Here is a 25599-nt window from a genome sequence, read left to right on the forward strand (position 1 = left end):
AAGGCCACTTACCTCAGATACTTCCAGATCTCCATTTGTAAAAACTGATATACTCCAAGTGTCTGAGGACTTAACAGGTTTTCAAGAAATAGGTTGAAAAGACCAGTGGATATTCTATCTGATAATGGGGCATTTTGTTTAATGGAACATTTGAAGATGGTGTTGCTTGTTTGTACTCAAACCTCTCTTAGTTTTTATGAAGTACAAACTATTGTAGGAAGTGACATGATGGGCATGTGCAATAAGATAATTTCCTTTCCACAATGTCACAGTTGGAAAAGGAGAGTATTTTTAAGCTGTTCTAGAAATTGAAAACATTTATGGATAGAATAGCCAAATCTGATATATTTAAATTGGCAGCATGCTACATGTATGAAAGCCAACTTTTACTATGGAAGACACAAAAATTGTCTCCTGCAGATATGTCTCTATAGTGTGCTAAAGCCATAGTGGCACAAAAACAAGGGTGGCAATATTTTCTTGTGGACAAAATCAATAGCTTGCGGCTGGTGCTTCCTGAAACAGTATACCAGGGATCTCCTTTGCTAGTGCTGTATGGCATGTAGCAAAGCCCTCATAAAGTTATGAAATACTTGGCTACTCACATGAATCACTATTCAAATATTAGAGGTATGTGTATCTAACCATATCTTTGTGCCTGAATCCAGCAAATTTTATTAAGAGAACTGAGCACTGGATGTGTGAGCGTGTGTGCGGTTGGAAATGTGAACAGGTATGAAACTTAGGATAGCAATGCCATTAAGCAGTGCAACTCCTGATACAGATGACATGGTTCTTAGGCCTCCTTCTCCCACCCCAACTTCCCCGCCAGCTTCTGTGTTATCCAGAGTCCATGCCAAATACCTGGTCTAGTGGAAGCTATCCCTGACCATGGCACGGGGGGTGGAACTCGATGATCCTTAAGGTCCCTTCCTACCCAAACCCTTCTGTGATTCTATGAAAATGACAGGAAGTTCATTGTCTGCCCTGGATGAGCAGGAACACCCATTTCACAAGGAGACGACAGCACTGGGTGTGCATTGCAGTGTGGTGGCCTGGGCTGCACCATTTCCAGCAGCCTCAGAGCACTGAAAATAGCAAGAGGAGTTGTGATTTTCCGCAGCACAGTTGTGCAGGCTGACTTCCCAAGGACCTGCAGATAGAAGCAGGGTATACCTTGTGTGGAGATAGCCCTGCGCAAGGAGAAAGCTGGCAAACCTTAATTTTACTGCCCGTACGTGACATGACAGGTCACGGCTTACGAGGGTGGGATGCTCTGAGATTTCTTCACGGTCCGTTAAAAAATATTAAACCGGACACTTACCGAGGAAGGGGAGGATGAGAAAGCTCCAGCTGAGCCGTGGGGTGGTGGTGGTGCGGCGGCTGTGCCACCTCTCGGCATGCCCGCGGAGCAGGGCGTCAGGGCACACACCTGGGGCAACCCCACCGGCCCGGAGACCCTTCCTTCCTTCTTCCCTTCCCTTCCTTCCTCCGCCCCGTCCCGTCCCGTCCCGCACACCCGCACGCCCTGGGGGACGCGGCCCGCTCCGCCCGGCGCCCCGCACCGGGGCTGCATCTCGCCCCGCCCCGCCCCAGCCCGCGCCCCGCAGGCCGTGAGGCGCGGGCAGAGCGCGGGCAGCCCCCGGCCTCCTCCCGCCGCCTCCCGGCCCGGCCCGCCCGCCCACCGCAGCTATAGGGCCGCCCTGGGGGCGGCGAGGGCAGAGCCCGGCGCAGGATGGCCGCGGGGCCGGGCTCCCCGCTCCTCTGGGCGCTCCTCCCGCCGCTCCTCGCCCTCTGCCCCGCGCAGCCGGAGCCCCCCGGCTCCCGCGGGATGGGGCTCAGCCTCCACCCGCCGTACTTCAACCTGGCCGCGGCAGCCAGCATCTGGGCGACGGCCACTTGCGGGGAGGCGGCGGCGGCGGGCGGCGGCGGGCGGCCGGAGCTGTACTGCAAGCTGGTGGGGGGACCGGCCGCCGCCCCCCTGGGCCGCGCCATCCAGGTAACCGGGCCGTCGTGTGGGGCCGGAGAGGGGTCGCGGCGCCGGGACCCCCCTCTCTCGCAGCCTGCTCCCCGTCCCGCGTAGCTTGGGGGACGGGGGGTGTCCTTTTGGGGAGCCCCGGCCCCTCTGCGGGTGCTGGCGTTACCCTGGGATGCGTGGTCTCATTTTCTCGAGCGTTTTCTCCTGGCTCGGCGTGTGCCACGGGCAGAGGAGGGGAGCGTGGACCAGCGGGACCCCGGGCAGGGAAGCGCTGGGCAGGGTGGAGGCGGGCAGCGGCGCTTCTGCCCGCGCCTCTGCCTTCAGGTGTCCCGGCACCTTCTGGAGACCGCACACCCCCCCTACCCCCCGCCGCGGGGAGCGGCTCCCCCCCTCCGGCCCCGCCGTCCCAGCCGCTGCCGCTGCCCACGGTGCTGCGGCCGCTCCCGGGGATGCCTCAGCCGCTCGTCCCGCCGGGCGCTCGGGCGCCGGGAGGTGGCTTTGGGAGTACCTCGGGCGGTGTTTTGTGGCCTCAGCCCTTGGCCCGTGGTCCGCGGAGAGCAGCGTGATGCTTCTGGGGGTAAAGCAGTGAGCCTAGGGGGGAATGGATGGGGACGTGCTGCACTGGTAACCTCTCGGCGGAGAGCGGGCATCTTTCCGGGGGGCGGCGGGAAAAGAGGTCCGGTTTTCGTCAGGTGGCTTTGGGGTATTTTACAAGCAGTAAACGTGAGGCTCATCGTCGATGCCTTGCATTGCTTGTGGGAGGAAGCCAAAGATTCCTTGTGACTCTGACAGGGATTATAAGCACGCAGGGCAGTGAGGGTGATGGACGTTCTCTCCTAGCATGGCATAAGATTATTACACACAGTTTGTGCCACTCACAAGAAGGACAACAGTAAACGGCAAAACTCCTGGCAAAGGGTTAATGGAAATATATTTTTCCTTTGGTAGAAACTTGTATGAACATGTCTGTTAGAGGGTAAGGAAGGAGTAACAAACGCACCAAACTCTGATGTACTGTGATGGATGTTCAGTATCAGTTTGATCAGAACTTTGTTAAAGGGGGGACTTTCCTAAAGCCTCAGACCTTTCAAAGTTATTTTATTTGTACTCTCTCTTGGTGGGAGGAGAAGCGAGCCAGAATGAAACTGCAATTTGAAAGGGATTTCAAAAGCTTTAAGGTCCGCTTTCTGACTCCAGGCAGTACAGAAAGAATGCAAGTAAATTTTTAGCATTGTGGAAGAAGGGTTAGTGTTTCGAAGGCTTATGAGGTGTTTGTATGTTTTAATAGTGAAATAACCCATAATGTCTGGTTTCAGAAGAGGTTGCAACAGATAAGAGAGTTGTTCTTCTCATTTTTTAATGGGGACAGATGCTCAAGAGAGGAGGAGAGGACTCCTTGTCTGGTGTGTACTGTGCAGGTACGCCTTGTCCTGTGCCTGAAGGGAGCATGCACCATCGTGCAGCCTGCCCTCACAGTTCATTAGGCAGCTACAGCCAGCAGTGTGCTTTGCCCTGAACTTCTCTCTGCTATGAAATCTCAGTTTACCTTATATCTGTGTAGTGCCCTCCATCATAAAAAGCTCAAAGTGCTTTGGAGATGCTTACAGGCTGCATAATACAGTTTTACTAATGGGAAAACTGGGTCGCAGATACTATGTGCTTAAACTAAGGTTACAAAAAAAGGCTGTGATGATCAGGAAACTGCTTGGTCCTCTGTTTCTAACACACCTCTGAAGTTTAGGCATCCATCCCTCCATACTGAACGCAACACCCATGTTTAAAGTTGCCTGAAACAACCGTGCCACCAGGTGAATAGCAAGCCAAATAATCTCTCAGCAACATGCTATAGCCCGCTGCTGCAGTGAAATCTCATACTAATGTGCCTTGGAATATTAGAAATCACAGTATAACAAAAATCAGCCAAAGCAAACATCAGATAAACATGTCAAGCAAGCAGAACAAAGCCTGTTGTGTGATGCACGTTGCCATTGATGGTTTTTGTAATTGTTCCCTTTATATACTGACACCCAACTGGAATGAGGGTTTGCTGTATATAGGAAGAGGCTAGAAAGGGGGGAGTTCCTCTTGTTAAATATTTGCCTTACAGGTCCTAGGTTAGAGGGCAGTTATGGTTCATGCCTGATTCAAGTTCCCAGAAGGACTACTGATAGCTCAGCCCTGGCACAAGGAAGCATGTTGTGCCTCTTACAGCATTTGTGCAAGCACGGATACAGCAGCGTCTCTTTCCAGTTTTAACAAAGCCCCATTGAGATACATAACATGAATACTTCTGTGGTTTACCAGTAGTTGTTGTGGTTCAAGAACGGTTGGAAAGTCTTTCAAAAGGCCAGGGAAATCCAGCCATGGAAAATGCGATAACAGCACAATGTACGTATTATCAAGCCACTCCACCTCACAAGTTCAAAGACACTGTTAATAAGAGAATCTCTTCTTTCGTGGAAAATTGGAGAGAAGTGCATTAGTCTTACAGAAGCTGAGCTTACATAGAAAGATTTAAAATCAGCATATGTATTCACATGTTATTTTTTAAGAGTCTGAGGGAAGGTCATGTGGCTTTTACATAAAGGGATAGGTGTAATAGCCACCGTGTCAGGCCAATGCAAGTTAAAGCAATGCTGTACACTCGGGGTCTCTACAAGACTAGGTTGCGGCTGTTGCTCTATGAATAGGGAAATTGGAAAGAAAGTGTGGAGGGTGATCTCGTTCTGACGAAGGGAGCAGACAGCTCTGTTGCCAGTGCTATCCCAAGCACTGAAAATAAGGCAGAGAGGAAGAGCAGCCCCAGCTTCATTTCCACTGCTCTGCCATTGTCCCCTCTCGTTCAGCTTGTCATTTGGTGATGTGTCTTTTAATGAAGCCTGTAGTACCTGGTAAATCCAGAAAGAGTCTTCCGCGAGGTGATCGGTGGGGTGGGCAGCTCAACCGAGGCTCTTAAGGCAGTGCTGGGCATATGCTGTGGAAAGCAGTATGTTTCCCTTATTTAGCACATCGGCAAGTGGGACAATGACTTAATAAGAACAGTGTTGAGTGAAGAGATGCACCGCAGTGTAAAATATTTCAGCAACTGATAGATAAATGACATGTCTGGTTTTGTCTGCCAGTCTGTTCACAGCGGTGTGCGGGTGTGAATTAAAGTTTAACTGCATACCTGTCCTGCCCTGCCAGTGGGCACAGAACTACTAGGTATTAAATAGTGAACAAATCCTTCATTGTTGTCACTTGCTATAACTTACAGGCAAGGCGTTTTCATCCCTGGGTGTCTCTGGTCCACACCAGTGTACTTCAGCAAACTCCTTCATGCAGTTCCAGTTTTCTCCTTCACTCAGGAGAACCAGGGGAAAGGAGGGTAACAAGGTCACCAGCAAATGCACACCTGCCTGCCTGATGAACTGCAGCCAAAATCAAACAAAGACTCGAGGCCCAGTCTCCTGGAATGGAGACGTGTCCTGTAGCAGACAGGCTGAGCGCAGCGTCCCTGAGATACTGCCAGTGAGAAGCAGGGAGGTCCGCTCTGTCCAATAATTTATTTTCTTTCATTTTTTGTTTTGCTGCCTTGTTGGCAGGGTTGCTGGAATGTATTTTAAATAACTGAAACTCCAGCTGTTGCAACGAAATTCTTTGAATTATGTGCCCAAAAAGAACTTTGAGTTCAGATCAAGTGCTCTGGTATACTGAAATCACATAGGTGCATGTAAATATAATGCTTGCATTTAATGCTCCCCATTGTTTTCTGCTCATTCAGCCTTTCTTTGAGGCTGTTTCCAAATCGGAGCTGAAACTGCTGTAGCAGCAACTGTTTCCTGTGTATTTCCAGCCTGATCATTGTGAATGTGAATTTAGATCTAAAGACCACGTTTCATGCACATTATAAAACTATTTGGGGAAGCTTGTACTGTTGTAACATATATGTCAGAACTCCAAGTATGCATTTGTCAGGAAAGATGCTCTTATGTGGTAGTAACTACAGTTATTGGTGCATAGATTGATTTCTCAGTGTATTGATTTTGCAGATAGTGACATGTTGTTCTTTGTCATCACTGCAGAAACTGGCAACATTGCCCGTAGCTGGCACGGGCTGATGTGGTGTCTGCTGCAGCAAACTGTATCTGAATCCAGCAGTGTCCTGGCATATTGTAGTTTGTACAAAAATCAGCCAAACCATCTTCTCTAACAGAGCTGGAGGAGAATTATATTATAACATGACCCCAGACATAGTTAACCAACCTATGTGTGTGAGGATTTAGTAAGTCTCTAAACAACTCTGAATTCTCAAGGGTTAACCCTCAGCCAGGTTGACACCTGCAGTGCTGAATCAGAATAGCTAATGGTAGCCATGTCTTCTGGAAACAACATCGTATTCTGGGCTTTCCGGAAGAGCAGGATGAGGATGGAACCACTGCTAGATGCAGATGCTGAAATTATTACTACTGATGTAGAAATATTCAGTGAACAACTATGTTTTGTATTTGAAAGACACAAGATGGTGTATTTGTATCACACGAGAATGATGTAGTAGTTTCCAATCCATTAGTAACTATGGCAGATGTTAAACAAATTCTGCTAGAGATAAATATCTTAAATTCACCAAGCTTGCAAGACTGTGAGAGCCCAGCAAGAATGTGAGAGCCCTAATGTTATTCCTCTATTAAAAGTGGACAAGTATGATTGCTCCAGTTACTTTACACTGGTTAGTCTCACAGCAGCGACAAACAAAATAAAGGCAGTTATATGGGATTCTGTTAATACTTAAAAGGTAGGAATATACTTCATGCCAGGCAACATGGGTTGTGGATACAACAAAAGATTTGTCACATCTTTTTGATGAAAATATGCTTTGCTGATAAAGAGAATGGTGCAACTATTACCTTATTTAAAGCATCAGGACCTCACAGACTTAATGTGTTAAGCAACTGTCTGACTGAAGTAACCATTAAGAGGGTATTGCCATTTAATGAAAATGTCATTTTTCTATTGGGGTTCTACAAAGATCTGTGCCTGGCACAGTTTAGCATTTTCACTGATTATCTCCACCCAGTGACTGGAGTAAGAAGTGAATGGGGCACTAAAAAGATCCCTTAATAACTAATTACAATGCGTCAGCACTAATCTTAGTAGACCGTAAAATGCAGTTTCTTGAAGATAAAAATACTGCTTGTGGGGCAAGCCAAGATGCTAATTTAAAAGACAATTAAGTTTCCTGAAGTTTATTCATCATTATTGTACAGAAGAGTACAAAGAGCTTTAGAGTCTATCAAAGAGAGATTATCAGGGCATCTCCGGAGTGTGGCTTTAGTTGTGGACTGGAAATTGGGCGGTAACTTCTGCAAATGAAGATACAATGGGATTATTTAAAGGGAAACTTAAAGGGAACACTCTATAGGATCCATTGCATTTTCCACAAGTGCATATTCTTCAGAAGTCTCTGATTCAGAATGTATTATAATGGCATGAAAAAAATGAAAGCAGCATTATAAAATTGTAACACCAAACTTAAAAGCAAGTAACAGAGTATTTTTTCATGGTTTTGTTAATACTAGGCTATGTACATGTATGGATATTTCACAGTCTTTTAGGAGAATTGAGGATAATTTGTGTGTTGGTCTTAATCCAGTTTTAAGAATCTTTGTTTCATTAATTTCCTGCAGACAGCCCTGCAGATGTAATATAAGTAATTTCATCAAAGTATCAATAAATTCATTAAAAAAAGAAAGACTTATTGTAGTTTCCATAAAGAGATTTCTGAAATTTTAATTTGTAATATAAAATTTAGTGTGTTTCAGGGTATAAGTGTGTAATTTAATTGCCAGGGGAATCATTTATACATTAAAACTTACGCTTTATAAAGAGAGAGACAAAATTTAACCCCATTTTTAGTCAACGCTCTAGTTCAGAATCTCAGTTAACAACAGCATGTGTCTGCAGTGCATAAGATTTCAACCGAGACCATCTTTTTAATTTATTGTGTTTCAGGGGCAGTTTTGTGATTATTGCAATGCTGCTGATCCCAGTAAAGCTCACCCAGTAACCAACGCAATTGATGGCACAGAGCGCTGGTGGCAAAGTCCTCCTCTTTCTATGGGCTTGAAGTACAACGAAGTCAATGTCACGTTAGATCTGGGACAGGTGAGTGCATGAGCTATTGGGTGAGGTTTGGTCATTTCTTGCATTTATATACAAGCTTTGCAATTAGGAGAGATGTTTGAACTGATGATATTAACTTCCGACACCACAGCTTTTTTTTTGTCTGGTTTATGTTCTGTATTTTTTACCAGGTTAACTTTTAATAAAGTGATTATTTTCCTTCAGGAGTTTTGATGATGTGGGTTCTTGCCACTGGCATCACACAGATTTAATGACTGTGTGCTTTCTTGCACAGACACTGTAACTCATTAACCTGAGGTTACTGGCGGGATTCGTCAGTTGAAACTGGGGCTCTACCTTCCATTTCATATTCTCCTTTTCCATGGGCACAGAGAGAGAGAGATTTCATGGTCTCTTACCATGCACACATTTTGAGAATAATGTTTGGAGTCTGCTTTTGCCTCAGGGGTCCTTCTGGTTTCTCTATCATCCAGCCAGCTCTTCAAGATAGACAGAAAAATACTGATAACATGATCTAAAAGGGAAGGGACAGCAAAACTACTGTAATATGAATTAGTAATATGGCAATAACATGAACACCTGTATTTCCTCTGCAGGGGATAGGCAAGTAGCTAACAGTAAAGCTTCTGTATCTATTTTAAGTCATAGGGACAAATTCTCAGCTGCCATAATTGGGCACTGATCCAGTGAAATTAGTTACGCTCTGCAAGTTCACACCAGCTGAAAATATATGACTATAAATATATGTTGGGGTCTGCAAAATATATGTATACATATGCATATGTATTTTGGACAGTAGTAACTGCTTATTGACTGATTATATAAGACAGAATTTTTTTGAATAGGCATTCAATTTAGTTGACAGCAAGGGGAGGAATAACTAAGGAAAAATGTTTCTCTGAGAGACTTAGCTGCCATTTTGTTGGGGATTCAGGTGCAAATTATTTTACATCTTCTGTTACATGGGGTTTTAATGCTCCTGTCCCTCACATGACTGGAATGGTTCTCACTTTGAGGATATCTTCATTCAGTGTTTGTGGATCCAGTGCACCAGCAGTGCAGAAATGCCAGACAACTTAAGATAGAGAGTATCAGTAGTTAAACTAAACTGCTGTGATTATTGAATTTGCATTTCTATTAATTAAACAAATAACATGCCTGTTTTCTTGGTTGTGTTTCTCCAGTGTAGCATGAAAGAAAGGAGAGCTATGTAGAAGCTGATGAATTTTTAGGCCACAGCGTCCACATTAGCCTAGCACACAGTGGTTGGACCTATGTCCGAGTTGTGTTGCTCTTTCTGTTACACTGTAGAGTTGAGGGGTGTTGCATCCCCTGATGCTTTGTGCTGCTGTGGAGTAAGTTGCTCAGTCATTCTTTCCCAGCAAACTGTAGGGAAGTGTGTCTTTCAGGCTGGGCATACAGAGTACCGACACTGAATGCAGAACAGGGTGCTATGAATAGGCATGGGAAGGCAATCACCTCCCAGTAAAGCAGACCTTACCTTCTGAGCTGCTTGCATCCATCATGGTCTCTGTAAGCGCAGGATTATGTTTCAGGCTGTAATTTGTCTCGTGGCGTAGTCCAGCATATTTGTGACCAACACTTGTGCATCATCATCATCATCCACTTGTGTAGCACATTGCTCCATCCAAAACTTCTATTCCCACTGTGTACTTGTTAGTTTCTTTGGAGGACCTGCTGACAGACACCTTATCTTTTATGTGTTGAGTAAACTTCTGAGAAACCTCTTTCATTCAGAGGAAGGATGTGGACTGAGTGCCCTCTTCTCATGGGACTCCTTGGAGACCAACTGCTGTGTGCTAAAATTCTTCTAGTTATTAAAGGATTTCTCAGTGGGAGGCTGTATGTGTCTCTTTCTTACTTGGAAAGGTGACTCTGAACTCCCTTACTTGGAAATGGGGAAAACCCAAGACAAAGGTCAAAATGACTTCAGGTCTTGTGATCAGGAGGGGATAACTGTAGTTGGTGGATGGATGAAGGTTTAGTAGGATTCATGTGATCTCTCCCCCCCACCCCCCCCCGACATTATCTCATATCTGCATTCAGTCAGTTAAACCTTAATCTCAGGATCTGTTTGAATTTGAGATTCACTTTTGACATTTTGTCTAGTATTCTCACACCCCAAATTCATACAGTAATGCACAATACTAATAATGAAGAAGAAAATTAAATACTGTGACAGAGTAAGTCTCCTCAAGCGAACAGGTAAACATTGAGACCCCAATTCACCTTACCTTATTTCAGGGTCCTAAAAATTAAGAGCTTAGTGTGTGTTAGTCATGCAGACTTTCTCAGTAGTTGACAGAGACAGAAATTTTCAGAATGCAATTCCCCCTCAAGTGAGCTGAAATGAAGGTTTTGGTTTTTAAGGAAAAATAAATGTTCTTAAAGTTAGATGTGTGCCTAAATACCTTGCAGAACCACAGGCTGCAATATTGAAAAGATAGCAGGGATGTAGTTTTCCTCACTGAGTAGTTGTCCTGTTCTTTATTTTGACACAAGGCACCTTTTTCTGCAAACAAAACATGGAAATGTTTTTGCATGTGCAAAACATGACAAAGAGTAAGGTACATATGCATGCAGGGAAGCAATGACTGAGTTGTAGGTTGGTCATCAAATATTCACAATTAGAGGAAGCAGAACTTAGTGCAATGTCAAAAGCTTTTAATTTGCTGCGTTCCTGCCATTATATCTTTAAGACTGAGGGTGGAGTCCCAGTGGAGCCTTTTGCCATGGTCTGATGACAATATTTAATTGAATAGCTGCACCATGATGGAAGTTTGAGCGCTCACTACCATGGAGTTGGAACAGAACACCCACCTGCTGCTGTTTCTGTTTCACAAGAGCTAAGGGTGATTTTGAAATTCAAAATCCCTTCAGGATGTTAAATCTTCTGCTAGAAAAATGCTCATTTTGCTGTACTTTGTAATATGAGAAAAAGCAAAAACCTTAAAGCAAAAGCCCTGCTTTACTTCCCTTTCTGACTTTCTGTGCTATAGTTACAATTCTAATCAATCACAGTCCTTCTGAATAATAATTATAATGTTGATCCCTGAGGCAGTCTCTCCATCCTGTTAGCATACCTGCTTATACTGTGGCTATTCTGGACTTGTTTAAAATATTTAGATCAAATGAAGTCTCATTTATTCCTTTAATTGGTCCTGATTTTCCCAATGTAGTTTTCAACATATTTTAAACTTCTGAATCCAGAATGTCTGACTTAAGTTCATTGCCCTGCGCCTGACTCTTTGGATTGCCTAATTTTAGCAGGTGTGCCCTCATCTTTGGCTTTCTTAATGCTCAGCAGGTATTACAGTAATACTCCCCCAGGTATTTTTCTGAACGCTGTCTTCAGAAGTAGAAGATGAAGGTTCAGGATAGCATGATAGTGTGTGATGAAAAAGAAATGTCTAACTGTTACACTTCAAAAAGCGTAGTCCACAAATCTTATTGTTGCTTTTAGTTACATGTCATTTCTTTACTGTGCTTTTGTGGCAATAATATAGTGCTGAAAGGCTCAGTAAAGACTCGGTGAAGTCTTGTGCACTAATAGGTCGAATAGTTTTTATGTAGTGATATTATTAGTCACTGTTGTAAATTAAAGGCACACGGTGGAATGTAATGTCCAAATTAGTACTTTTATTAGGGAGGGAGGGAAACTCAACCATAAATTTAAGATAAGTGGTATGGCCTGTGGAGGACTTGATTCTTTTATCTGCCAATTAAAGCATGTAAGCATTTTGTAAAAATGCCTCGCAGTTTGGCAGATGTTCTGAGTTGCTTTTATATGGTAGGTATTTCTTATGGGTTTAATTTTTATATTTGATAGCAATCCTTTATGTGCATAGCTTTAGAAACAGTATTTGTTGTTAGGAATGTTAATCAGCTATTACTCATTGTTGTTATTAAAAACAATTGTTCTTAACTTACAAAAGATCTGACATAATTTCTTAAAATGGGTCTGAAGTTACAGTTAATGTAACTATCATTCTGTAAAATATAAAGTGTCCTTTAGGCCCTTCTCCTGTAGGGAGAAACTGTCAAGGTGGTGGGAGATTTATCATAAAATGCATTGAACTGGGCTTCCAAAAATAGTCATTGCATTCATTGTGCTTGACTAGTGAAGACTTTATATTACCGCTGACCCTGAAATTAGACCCAGCTCTGGTGTGGAATTGCGTAACCTCTATAATAACACCAAGAAGCCCTACAAATTAGGGCACAAGAACCACTGCATAAAGCTTCTGCAGTCCTACAGAACTGCCCCAGCAGTGAGACAAAGCCTTTTTTCTGGAACTCCTGCACAGCTCTGCCTCCGCAGCAGCGCTGACCCCTGCTCTGCTGTTGTGGTCCACACTGGGGAGAAAAGGGGCTCTGAGGTCTGGGGAAGGTAAAATATTGTCCCTGTAATACCCAAAAATGGGGATGCCAACATCACAGATAATCTTGCGTTACTTCGTATTAGAGAACTCTGGTTCTGAGTATTTCAGTTTGTACAGAAGCTGACTTTGGATCATGCCACAAAACACTATGCTTTGAAGTTAGTTGATTTTGGCTCATACCACAGTAAGGTGAATCTACTTGCAAACTGTAGATTAACACAACTTCAGCTGATCAAGTAGCAGCTGTCTGATAGAAGTTTCTGAAAGTTGTAACAGGTAATGCACGCTCCATTTATTCCTCAATCACACTACAAGCAGCTCTTTCTGAGCTGAGCTGCCAGCCCTAATCAGGGAAATACCCTAACTACATCCTTTCTTGTTCATATGTTATCCTTTAAGATGTAGTGAATGTGTTGTGTTTTCTTAAAGCTTTAATTAAAGATCTTTTGAATGGCTCAGTAATTTTTTTCATATGTTTGCATTAATAGATCTATGTCATTTGCTTTAAAACGTGGTTTTGGTATTAATTTGGTATTATTCCCAAAATGTACAGAAAAATATCTTTCAAGTCTTGCTCTCCTTAGCTTTCCTGACAGTGTCTTCCTCCAGTTCTTCTTCAGCATCCCTTTAGGAAGGTCTTTGTTCCCACTCAATGATTTCACTTCCCTCGATGTCTGTACTTCTGCTTCTCCCACCTCCCTTCCTATGCTCATTCCTACACGTTACTTTCATTTTGTGATATGTTGTCCTAAATACCTCACTTTCAACTCAATATTGTAAAAGCAGAACTGCCAACCCTCCGTGCTTCCCTGTGTTTCCTTCCAGTGCTGACAGTACTGCTGTGCTCTTTTTACTTTGGACTGCAGCCCTCATAGGGGGATGTTTATCTCCTGAAAAACTGAAGTCTGAATCGTACAAATCCTTTCCCATATGAATAGCTTCAGTGTTCTGTGAAGAAATAGGCCATATGTAAGAAATAGTTATGAGCATTGAGTTGGTCTTTATCCAAATCCCAATGGAAAAGTGGCTGCATGAGAAGTTTCAGGATAATAACTGACAATCATTGATGTATTATTTGCCTGCAGTCTTGGCAAAAAGACCAAGGACTGATTGAACCTGGACAATGGACTACCCTTTCATTTTGGGAAGTGTTTCTTCATTCCAGAATACTGCCTGTGAAGCATGGAGAGCTTCTTCCTTCTGGTCCTGCTCATTGTGATAGAGAAAAGACTTAACATCTCCAGCCATTTCAGTGAGGTATATTCACAGGCACTGACTTCCATAACTAAATAAAAGTGTAGCTTTTTAGCCTCAGTGTTAAATGAAACAGTGATATGAATACAACACGTACAGTGCTAACTGAACAATGTTGGAAGTCCTGCACTTATTTTTGCCTCCTGCACCCCAGACTGTGAAGCTGGCATGCAAGTAATGACTTCTACATGCTGTGCAATTAAAAAAGGCTGGTTCAGCTCTCTCTAGTTGGCATTTTTTATATTGCAGGTTCATCTGCAAAATACATTGTTGGGGATTACCAAATACTGACTGTCAGGAGTGTTTTATTAAGTTTCTGGGTTGCAAGGGTGCCTCAAGTCCTGCTGAGAGGTTACTGAAGAAAGGGGGTGCTGACCTCTTTGCAACCACAAGAAATCAAAGCCTTTCATTTTAACCAGAGTACATGGGATTTTTATTTCATTTAAATAGATTGTTATTTTTATGTCTCAGTTTTTGAGAAAAATCAATGCTCAAGACCTTAGGGCTTCATTACGTTAAGAAACTAACGGGCATGTACACGCCAACCCTGTGAAATCGGTGGCACTAAGGTGTGTTCTGGAGCAGGTGCTAAACACAATTCACACTTCCTTGCATCCCACTCCTGCATTGGTCCATGTCTGAGAAGCTTAGTTCAGGTACTGAATGATCATGAGATTTCTGCCTCTTTCTCACTTTCTTTACTAACATATCTAGCAAGTAGAGAAAGGTGGTGTGTCTGCTAATGCAGGGCATTTTTCGCAGAGGTCCTTCAGTGCAGGGACCTCACTATCTTCTGAGTAATGTACAATGCCAACCACGGCGTCATTATTCAAGATAACGTCAGAAGCCTAGAAGAACAGTCATATTACGTTGAGGGAAGTTTTGGTGGCGTAGATATATCTGTTAATACAGTCCGAGGAAATACCATCCTGCTAGAAACAGCTGTTCTCCGTACCTCTACAATTCAGATTACTTGAAGAGACATTGTTGTGGTATCTTTTTGAACACATCTTGAGATCTATAGAATGCCTCAGATAGTCTACCTGACTTTAGTTGTGTTCTTGTTATTACCACACTCCAGGAATTTTTATTCTTCATGAGCCAAACAGGGAGAACAATCCTTTCCTACATGTGCAGCACACAGCATAATGATTGTTCAGAACATAGTGTGTTTTTCTTTTGTACTAGTTTATGTCCAGCATTTAACTAACAAGTCATTCCAGTATTTTAGTATTATGTATTGAGTTGATGGTGGTAGGAATGGAGGAAAATATACTATACTTTTGTATATGCACATCTTTCTTCCAGTTGCATATGTATTTCAGGATTCAGACAAATCTTGGAAATTCCTCTATTTAAAGAGTCGTTTAAACTTTTAAGGAGAAAATGGAGAAAAGATTTTTAATGAATATTATTGTAATTTTTAGAATTCTCATGAGAATGCAATGGGTCATAGGAAGCTTTCTTTCTGTTGGGTTAAAATAAGTAAGTAGTACGCATGCTGTTAGAGATAATGAATATTGTATCATCAACAATAATGGTACAGTGTGATTCTCATTCAATTTAAATGAGCTCTTTCAAGGCAGTCTTTAATTCACCTGTAAGGGCTTCTATAGAAATGTTTCTGTCTTTATAATGTAATATTAGTAATTCCTAACACTAAATTATAATTTCCATTATCAGATGAGCAAGACATTTTGCTCATTCTACTGGATGATTTTTTAAAATTTTGTCTGGGTTTTTATAAATCTTCAAGGCCACTACCTGCAAGAATATTTCAAATCTGAACAAACTTGAGTGAACAGGAAAAGGTCACATCAACATGGAACTGGTTAAATTCCAGCTGTTGATAATCCATCAGGTTTGACCCACGCTGCTGGCTTAAAGCAGGATATGGTGTCAGGACATTTACAGGAATACATCCTCTTTCAAGCATGCATTTCCAGAGTGGATTGTTTGCATTACTGGAAACAAAATCCTGTTTCTACTTTAAACTTAATTCTTCATTCATATAAGAAGACTGTCAGAATTTTGGTTAAGCCAGATTTCAGATTTTTTGGTGAAAATTTTTTTCCTGATATAGTAAACATATTGGACAGCACTTCAACTCACACGCATTGAGTAGTCATAGGCTTAAGCAAATTCCACAGCTTCATAGCAGATGTGGCATAGAGGTGTTTGACGGGTGCCACATGCTGATTCAGCTGTTTTACTGTTGTGTGCCTTCATTTTGGCCACTTTATCCTTTATGAAAAGGATGCTTATGAAAGGTTATCCAGGATGACACTGACGTGTAAGTGAGCATGTCTCATATTTCTTTGGCAGGGTGGAAGCACAGTGGAAATGGAATTCACTGCTACTATTTTGCTCACACTTATGAGAAAGTATCATCTGTTACGAGAAGAGATGAGACCGGCTGTGTCAGCACTTTGACTAGCATCTGTGTAAAAGAATATAATAACTGTATGACAAGCTGAAGCAGATGTCATCTACTTTTTTGGAGAGTAGGTAGAAGGTCATTGTTGTAATGATTCCACAACATGACTACAAGCAATGGGGCCCTGGAGAAGGCAGGACCTTTTCTGTATGCTTCTTTTGTTTCCTCTTGAGCTTTCTAAACCATTTGTCTTGAATAAATCTGTATCGATCAACACACAGAGGGTTATCCATGCTCATTAACATGCATGTAAGGATGGGACTCCCAAAGACCTTAAAACATAGGGGAAGCAAGACTATTAATGGATAGGCAGTTGCCTGCCCAGTGCAAACATGGTTTGAACAGGGCAATGCCCCTTGAAAGATTCAGCTGGCCAAAAGCAAGAACATGAAGCACTTTTTTTTTAGGAATTTCAGAACTATTATGCTTTCCTGGGAGGATACCAGTCTTCACACTGAATGGCCATACTGGATGACATGTAACGTCCATATGGCCAATATCGCTACTCTGAAACTTGCTAGTCAAGTAGCAGAAGTTACTTAGGCAAAGAGTATCAGAAACTCAGTAAGGGCAAATCTTGCCAAAGTATTCACCTATTTCTGACAATCAGTGTAGAGACTTTCTGTCGGTAATTTAAGGGCATTACTCCACCTGTGCAGTTATTGTGCATAGTTCTGGGTTCTGTCATGGTTCTGTCAAGAGAATGGCTGCCACTTACTTTGCTCAATACTGTTGTCTACTAAGTAATTTTCCATATGTAGATACTGTCTGGCTATTTAGGTATCTATCTAATTTAGTATCACAGGAGGTGAAGCTGGTGCTTGTCAGGCTGTGTTAAGTAGGCAGGGTAAATCCCAACATTAACATGAAAGGTTTTTTTTCCCCCAGTTCTCTCTCCACTAACCTAGGTAAACAACATTCAGGAAATCAACAGTTTCTGAAATAGGTTTCAAGGTATGACACCTGCTGCAGCAATGCCTTGGCGTGTATAGAACAGGCAGTTACCCTGGGTAGTTGTTGTACATACTGCATTAAATGAATGCACAACAAAAAAGCTTCAGTTTTTTCTTCTGGGATGTGAGGTATTATCATTAGAGCATGCTCCATGAGGTCATGAAGTCCCTGAATTCCTCCTATATCTCTGTGAGAAGGTTTTACTTTCTTCTGTGAATCCTTTTGATATTCAGAAGCTGATGTCTGAAATAGATGTGTGAAGATTGAGGCTGCACGTAGCTGTATGACTGCAATGTGCGTGCAGCCATGGGATCGGCATGTGCAGTACTGGTTAGGGACAAATATTTCCAGGTATCTGCTCCCTGCATTGTTCACCAGTTGCATCTGGCTCTTGGTGGCCCCAACTGGTATGACAGCTATTGAATTGGTCCTAGCTGGCAGTTGAATGGGCCAGGCATGGCAACAGATGCCTGTTTGTGGCTGGGAGCTTGTACGCACTTGTGGTTTGGAGTCTAATAACCTGTGCAAAGTATTAACTTCAGGGTTATGACATTTGTGATGTTTGAGCAAAGATAAACTGCATAGGGGTATTATTTGATGTGAGGGCTCTGGCAGCAGTTACCTGACAGACTGTTGACTATAACTTCCTGCCTCCCCCACCAAAGTAAGAATCTCTTGCAAGCAGATGATTCTGAATTGAGATTGTTGAGTGGGAAATTCCAGTGCAGCTTCACTTGAATATTGACTGTGCCTCAGTATCAGATAACTTTTATTGACAGCTCATATCCATGTTGTGGTGGTTTAAATTCTGAATGACCCTTAGAATCAATCTGTGTTCAGCCTTTTCTGTAGAGGTAATTTTACTGATGTTCTGATTTTTATGACTGTGGACTATCCCAAGAAGCTTACAGGAAGATTTCTTTTCTCGTCAAATCCATTTTTGCTCTAGTGTTTGGGAGCTTTCTGTCTCTGTGGTCTATTGCTGTGATACACAATGAGCACCTAAAGAAGCCAGATGGGACTCGGCCTTGGAAACCTTGAGCTGGTGAAGCTCTTTGAGCTGTTTCAGACAATGAATGAACTTCTTATGACCAGTCATAAGAATCTCTCCTGTGTTGATACCCACAAAACTCTGCAGTGGCTTGCTTCTATTACTTAGAAAGTCTGTCAAGTGGCAACATTTTCTAGAAATATTCTTAAAGTGAGGGAACAGGTGGCTTAGATTACTATCAAAGGCAACCAAAGGAGTCCCAGTATAAAAGGTGTGTGCATTTTCTCTTAGATCATTGTGATTTTTCTTTACTAGAAGCACAATTACATGATTGGAATGCAACACAGACATACCAGGATGCTGCAAAAGTATCTTAGTTCAATGATGTGTTGAGATGCTAACTTTTCAAGGTTAAGTACTATACCCTTAACACACCCAAACAATCAGTCATGTGCAAAACAGCTGTTCTGAAATGTAAGAGGTGGCATGTAACACAGTCCTATTGCGGCTTTCTTAATGTATTGGAGCACGTTGCCAGGTGAGGTAGCCAGCTGAGAATCTGGCCTATTATTTTAAGGGGAATGAAACTGCAGAGGATAACCTTCTCACTGTACACTAAAGAAAAGGTGTTTATTGGCATTAGTTTCAGTATTGCAGTACTTTTATATGGTTCAAAAAGCTCCTGATAAGATCTATGTATATTCTGTTACCAGCTCTTCCATGTTGCCTATATCCTTATCAAGTTTGCAAATTCTCCTCGTCCAGATCTCTGGATCTTAGAAAGATCAGTGGACTTTGGAAGAACTTACACTCCCTGGCAGTATTTTGCTCGTGAGTATCAATCCTTGTGTCACTGCTCTTTTGTGGACAGGTTTCTTTAATCATTCACCCAGTAGCAGGAAAATCAGACCATGGGTCTCACTGAAGATTTCAACTGCAGTGAAGACACTGAACATCAAATACATTTCTCTTGTCTTAGTTATCCACAATAAGTTACTGACAAGAGTGTAACTAAAAACGAGTATGATACTTTGAAAGTGTAACTCAGCATAGGAATATTTTTCAGTCTGTTGGGAATTTTTGTTTTGTTTTGTTTGTCTTGGTTTTGGGGTATGTCAGAACTACAGTGTCCTTCATCCCATGGGACCCTGGAGTTCCTTGCAAGAATCAAAGTGAAATAAAAATGCAAAATCTTGGAGCACATATATAGCTTTTTTGGTGATGATATGAGAAATATTGTTCCATGTCTTGTCAGGCGCCACTGAATTGCTTAAGATGAGAAATGATTTGTTTTTAGGAATTTCCGTTTTTCTGTGCTGAGTGACACAATCAGTGTTATTATTCAATTACAGGGGAGAATTTACCTGAAAGGACAGGGGATACTTCTTTGTTAATTTAAATTAGAACAATAGTGTTTATTTTCACATATAAAAATAATTTTGTTCTCACTTGACTAGACTCCAAAGCAGATTGCTTGGAGCACTTCAGAAAGGAAGCTAATCTTCCGGTGAGGAGGGACAGCGATGTCCTTTGCACCACAGAGTACTCTCGCATTCTCCCACTTGAAAATGGAGAGGTAAGTGCTTTTAGGAAAGTCATGAGTAACACTGGAAGCAAACAGCATTGGTTTCAGAAGTTTGCTGTTTCAATAAAAACCTAGAACTGGAAGTAATTTTTCAGCTATGACTGCTTGAATCTACATTAATAAGTCCATAACCAAGCACTTAAGTAGCTGGTGAGATTTTTGGAGGGTGAGCTGGCTCCTCCTAACTTTCACTATTCCCTGTGGGGGTAGAGGCTGCTCAGAGCCACATGTGTTGATTTTTATTACGATTTAGGTACCTCACTTTAGCCATATGCATTTGAAGGTTTTGACCACATTTTCTGAATGCTTCCAATGTACATAGCAGAACTTACTGCATCAGGATTGCTCATGGGAGTAAAGGCTGTAGAAACAGATATTTACCATTCAAGAATAAGTAGCTATTTAAGAAAAGAATGTATAAAATACTACATGTTTATAATACATGTATTTGGAAAACATTGCTCTTATTTTAGCTGTTGTTCCTTGCTAGGCAGAACTGTGGCTTGTGTTATTTGAATGAATGTTAAACTCCTGGCTGTGCTGATGGCTTCTGCTGACGTTCTCCTTGTACACCTGATGTGGTTAGAATACAGATCTGAACTCATCAAGAGTTATCCAGAGTTTTGAGCATAGGGATCCGGGGTTGTTGTTTCATATTAAAGTAGAATTTGTTTATTAACATATCTGGAAAATTTTCTTAATAAAATATTGTAAAGAATAATTTCCATAGAAGAACACTGCTGGTGCCATCCCCTTTACATGCTGTATGACTTTTCCTAAAGGAATTGTGCTGCAATCAGAACAGTCACCATTCCGTTGTTACATGCTTGGAGTATAGGAGCCACCTGAAAATAGAAATCTGTTATCTGGTCAGTTATAAATAAATGAAAGTCCTTACTCAGTCCTCTACATGCACACTGGATTGTTAATTTAATAGAGATTCATGATTGCTAGACTGCTGGCATCTGTTTCTTTAAAAAATAAAAAAGTACCGGAGCCCTTGTTTTGAAAGTCAGATAAACCTGCTTTCATGTAAGGGGATTTTCTAAAGCAACACTGTGTACTTTCTTCCAAAAGACCATTAATACACTCCCAGGCACTGGACCTGGTAACAATAATATTTTCCAGGAATGTTTGTGCCTTAACCCAAAAATAAATGTGCTTTGGGAAAGAGCCAAAACCTGATGTTTTTACTCAGGCAAAACTCCCATTGACACTATCAAGTGTTAAAATAACTATTTGCAACTATTCCTGTTGTTTTTTCCTATTAAAGCATGTACTTTTTGTGTATTATACCTACGGTTTTCAAAACAGATAGAGGTACTTTTTTTTCCTGATGTGCCATATGGGTAATGAGAATTCAGGAGGGTCCAAGACTAAAGATTATTTTTCCCATGTCCTGGCTTCAGTATGAAATGTCTAGTTGTTACTGCAAATATCCTCAGAAACAATAGTAAGTTCTTGGATTCTGTTACTAATTTTGCTCTGTGCCGCTACTGACACTGGCTGATATATTTTAACAAAAATTGTGCTTACTTCTTTGTTAGATTGTAGTATCTTTGGTAAATGGCCGCCCAGGAGCAAAAAACTTCACTTATTCCCCTAGTCTTCAAGAATTCACAAAAGCAACAAACGTTCGCCTTCATTTTCTCAGAACTAATACACTTCTTGGACACTTGATATCGAAAGCTCAACGAGACCCCACTGTAACCCGTAGAGTAAGTACTGTTTTCACTGAGATATACTCAACAATTGTATTCAGCATGTTAGAGACCAAAAATTAATCTGAATGTTTTAACAATCAAATTTTACAGTGACCCACCTTTAAATCCCCATATTTTCTCCAGGTTTGTTTGAGACAAGAAGGTAACTGGGTTATTGGTAACAGATTTATTGAGGGGAAGTAATGATTAATGGTTTTGTAACAAACTGTCTTCTTTCCCTGTTTTTGCATATGGAAGGAAGTTGGGTGCATCACGGGAGCTATAAGGAGCCAAAATCTTCTAAACTGTCTTGCGTAGGGCTGAGGAACTAAATCTCTTCAGCTTTATTTGACACTACTTTCCCTTATTTATTCAAAGAAAGATATTCAGGAAACAGTGCCTGAGTTTCTGAAGGAGCAGGAATCAAAGGGCGTACTTGGAAGTTACTATCTTTCCACAAATCATTTGAGATGCCTAGGTGTTTTCAGTGGATTTGGGGCTATCCAAGAGCTTGAAAGCCAAAGTCCCACTCCCATTCAGTGGGGAAATGTAAGGAAATTCAGCTCCCTCAAGGGAACACCGCATAGAAATTCATATACCTAGAGAGATTACAGACTTCATATTGTATTGTTATTTTTAACCTTTTCATTTAAAATGAAGATTCGGTAACAATTGGAGGAAACTCTGGGGTGAGGCACTGCACAAATGTGTGTGAGAGTTTCTGCATCGAAAAACATAAAACTATTCCAGTTATTTGATAGCACTCCCATTAAGTACCTTTATTGTCTTAAGTAAATTTTAAGATGTTGCTCACAGGCAGATGTAAATGCAGTATTTAGTTTACTTGGCAAGCAGCACAACTTTAGTGTAAGGAACTTCTGATGTTATCATAGCCATGGGATGTAGGATAGATGAATGAAATGTTGAGTGTTTTATTAAATTGTTAGAAGAGAGCGCAAGTTTTCATTGTAGAGACCTTCCAAGTCTAGGAAAGAGTTAATATTCTTAAGGAAAATCTTTGTGTTAAACTTATTATAGAAACAGATGAAAACAAGACCAGTTCTGTTCTCCTATCCAAGTAACAGCCTAGCTTCCCCTGTTAATGGTTTGAGTTCATGACACACTGAAATATATACAGTATGTTTTATGTCTAAACTGTGGCAGTTTGGCCTATTAATTGTTTTGGCCTATTTGACTTATTACTGACCCGTGACAGTACAATTACTGTTAGTAGTAAAGTGTTGCTCTGCAAGGCTGTATGAAACTATAGACTGGGTTGTGAAGGCTCTTACACAAAAAACAGTCAAATATGTTGGTGAGAGTCACAGTGATCATTTCTAGCTTTGCTGAAAACACTGAAAGCATAGGTTTTACTTACAGTATGAAAATGGTATGCACAGTTAGAAATGAATGTGTATATTTGAATAGAGATAGCTCAGAAGGCAAAAAATATTTCCTAGTCTGTATATCCCATCTACTGTTCTTCACCTGCCTAGAGCAAAGAGAGAGAGCTAGTTGGAAAAGGTCCGTGCCTTAGGGAAGCATCTCGTCTGTGCTTAAAAGACGAGATGCTACATAAAAGTAGAGAACATATATGGAACCGAAATGAATCACAGAATGCTTGAGGTTGGAAGGGGCCTCTGGAGGTCATCTGGTCCAACCTCCCTGCTCAAGCAAGGTCACCTAAAGCCGGTTGGCCAGGACCATGTCCAGACAGCTTTTGAGTACCTCCAAGGAGGGAGACTCCACAACGTCTCTGGGCAACCTGTGCCAGTCACCCTCACAGCGAAAAACTGTTTCTTGATGTTCAGAGGGCACGTCCTGCGTTTCAGTTTGTGCCTGTTGCCTCTGGTCCTGTCACTGGGCACCACTGACAAGAGCCTGGCTCCATCCTCTTTGCATCCTCCCTTCAGGTATTTATACACATTGATAAGATCCCCCCCCGAGCCTTCTCTTCTCCAGGCTGAGCAGTCCCAGCTCTCTCAATCTTTCCTCATAGGAGAGGTGCTCCAGTCTCTGCATTATCTTCGTGGCCCTTCGTTGGACTCTCTCCAGTATGTCCAGCATGTGTTGTACTGGGGAGCCCAGAACTGGACACAGCACTCCAGGTGTGGCCTCACCAGTGCTGAGTAGAGGGGAAGGATCACCACTGAGAGAGGCTATATATACCACTTAGAGGGGCTGTATTGTGAATAGAGTGAGCACAGGGGACATAACTGCATAATCTTCTGACCCTTTTTCTCTTCATCCTCCAGTGGCGTTAAATCTGCCCCTTTAATTTTTCTGGAGGTACATAGAGATCAAGATTTACAACCAGCTCTCCGTTCTGCCTGGTGCTCTAAGGAGACAAGGAAACAACTTCTGAGCTACAAAAATGTATGCAGAAGTTACTATTGATATATATACAGTAATTATATTTTCACTGAGTTGAACCAATTAAATTTTTATCTTGTGTTTTCTGGATGCCTGCAAGGCATGAGGATGAGATACAAAGTGTTTCAACTTCAGGTCACAATTTCAAATCCAGCTTGAGTCATGAGTGATTTTGACTGAGCTGGTGATTTTGGTCTGTTTCTAGTCTTTAGTGATCATGTCTGACTGAATGGGGAAACTGCACTGCCCATACCAGCGTGTCTGGTTTCTTGACCAGACCACGGTCTCACAAATTGATGCTTTGACAGTGCTTTACATCTCCATCCTCAAGCTGGCTTTGAACGAGCTTTGGGCTTGGGTACTGGTAGCTGTGTAGCTGCTGGGAAATGGAGAGCTACAGCAATATGCATTTGGTGTGAGCACAAGCCTGTTGCTATCAGGCACTCCATGGGTATTGACTTTGATTTGCTGGTACTCATACTGAGACATAGACATCAACAGAGGTTTGACCATTGGCTGCCTGACTTTGGCTTTTTGTAAAGTCATGCCTTTAAAATTCTGATAAGCAAAGTTTAACAATCTGATACTGCTATTTCTGACGTAATACAAGTAAGGAAAGACCTATACATACTTCTTGTGCTTTTTCCATAGTATTACTACAGTATAAAGGACATCAGTATTGGTGGTCGTTGTGTTTGCCATGGCCATGCTGAAGTATGTAATGCAAAGAGTGCTGAAAACCAATACCAGTAAGTAAACTGAGCATAACTAATTTAATATGAGAAAAACAATATGTGAATGTTTTCAAATGACCTTTTTTAGTATAGAATGATCTAGTCTTACAGGGATTTTTCATTATATTTAAAAAACTGGAATCTGCTAATGATTGACAAGAAAACATGTCAAAAGCAATTGTGTGTGAAATATAATAATGAGACGTCTTTACTTAGATTTTTCTTTTTAATTGAAAGAAAAGTTTGGCAGATAGTATAATTTCTTAGAAACCCTTAGTTCTTTTTGGCAAACATGGTTGATAACACCTTCCAACAGCAGAAATTAGAAGCCCAACTTGAGAACAAAGTTGGTGAACTTCCTTGAGATATTGAGTATTATAACTGAGCTCAGCCAAGATATAATGGCTTTTGGTCATTACTAGAAAAAATAAAAACAGAAACTGAATGAACTATCCCCTTTCCCTGTGAAGTTGCATTTCCCTGTGAAGTTTATGATCTCCATATTGATTTCACAAGGAGTTAGATCAGACCCTATGGCTCATGTGCTATAGGGAAGTGACTGAATAGTCAGGCTGTCTAAAACATATTTTAAAAGCCTGGTTTAAACCAGCTGTTGCTCTTATCCATGATGGTATTGAAACAGACTTTTATCAGGACAATGCAATATTTTCAGTTGTGTTTTAATGATGAGTAAGTGGGCAGATGGATGCCTCCTTTCCAGATGTCTATGCTAGAGAAAAGTAACTACAGAAGGTGTGAAATCTACAGCAATAGAATGGTTATTCTCGAAAATTGTATTGCCCCTTGGTTATTAGACTACACAGATAAGAAAGGAACGTTGGAAAAGGCCTCTCCAGTCTCAAGGTCTCTTTGTTCCTCCTGGGATTCAGTTACTATGCATGATAGTAAGACCTAGCCGATAATGAGAGCCTGCCCTTTAAGTAGGCTATTCAGCTAAATCGAAATAAATATGAACTACATTTTCTTGATGAATAGTATGCACTATTTTAAAAATAACAAGATGAAGTTATGATCTTGCTTTATTAAAAACACTAACAAGATTA

General features: G+C 41.7%; 1 protein-coding gene across 1 annotated transcript in view; it reads left to right on the forward strand.

Moving 5' to 3' along the window:
- The first annotated feature begins 1735 nt into the window (after nt 1-1735).
- LAMA3 (laminin subunit alpha 3) overlaps nt 1736-25599 on the forward strand; it is a 122179-nt gene continuing 98315 nt past the window's right edge. The window contains exons 1-6 of the mRNA XM_075494487.1: nt 1736-1999; nt 7970-8122; nt 18854-18971; nt 19598-19716; nt 21273-21443; nt 24453-24550. Coding sequence (XP_075350602.1) covers nt 1736-1999; nt 7970-8122; nt 18854-18971; nt 19598-19716; nt 21273-21443; nt 24453-24550 — 923 coding nt within the window. The remainder of the gene's footprint in view (nt 2000-7969; nt 8123-18853; nt 18972-19597; nt 19717-21272; nt 21444-24452; nt 24551-25599) is intronic.

Source organism: Mycteria americana, chromosome 2 (genome assembly GCF_035582795.1).
Source record: "Mycteria americana isolate JAX WOST 10 ecotype Jacksonville Zoo and Gardens chromosome 2, USCA_MyAme_1.0, whole genome shotgun sequence".
Taxonomy (NCBI): domain Eukaryota; kingdom Metazoa; phylum Chordata; class Aves; order Ciconiiformes; family Ciconiidae; genus Mycteria; species Mycteria americana.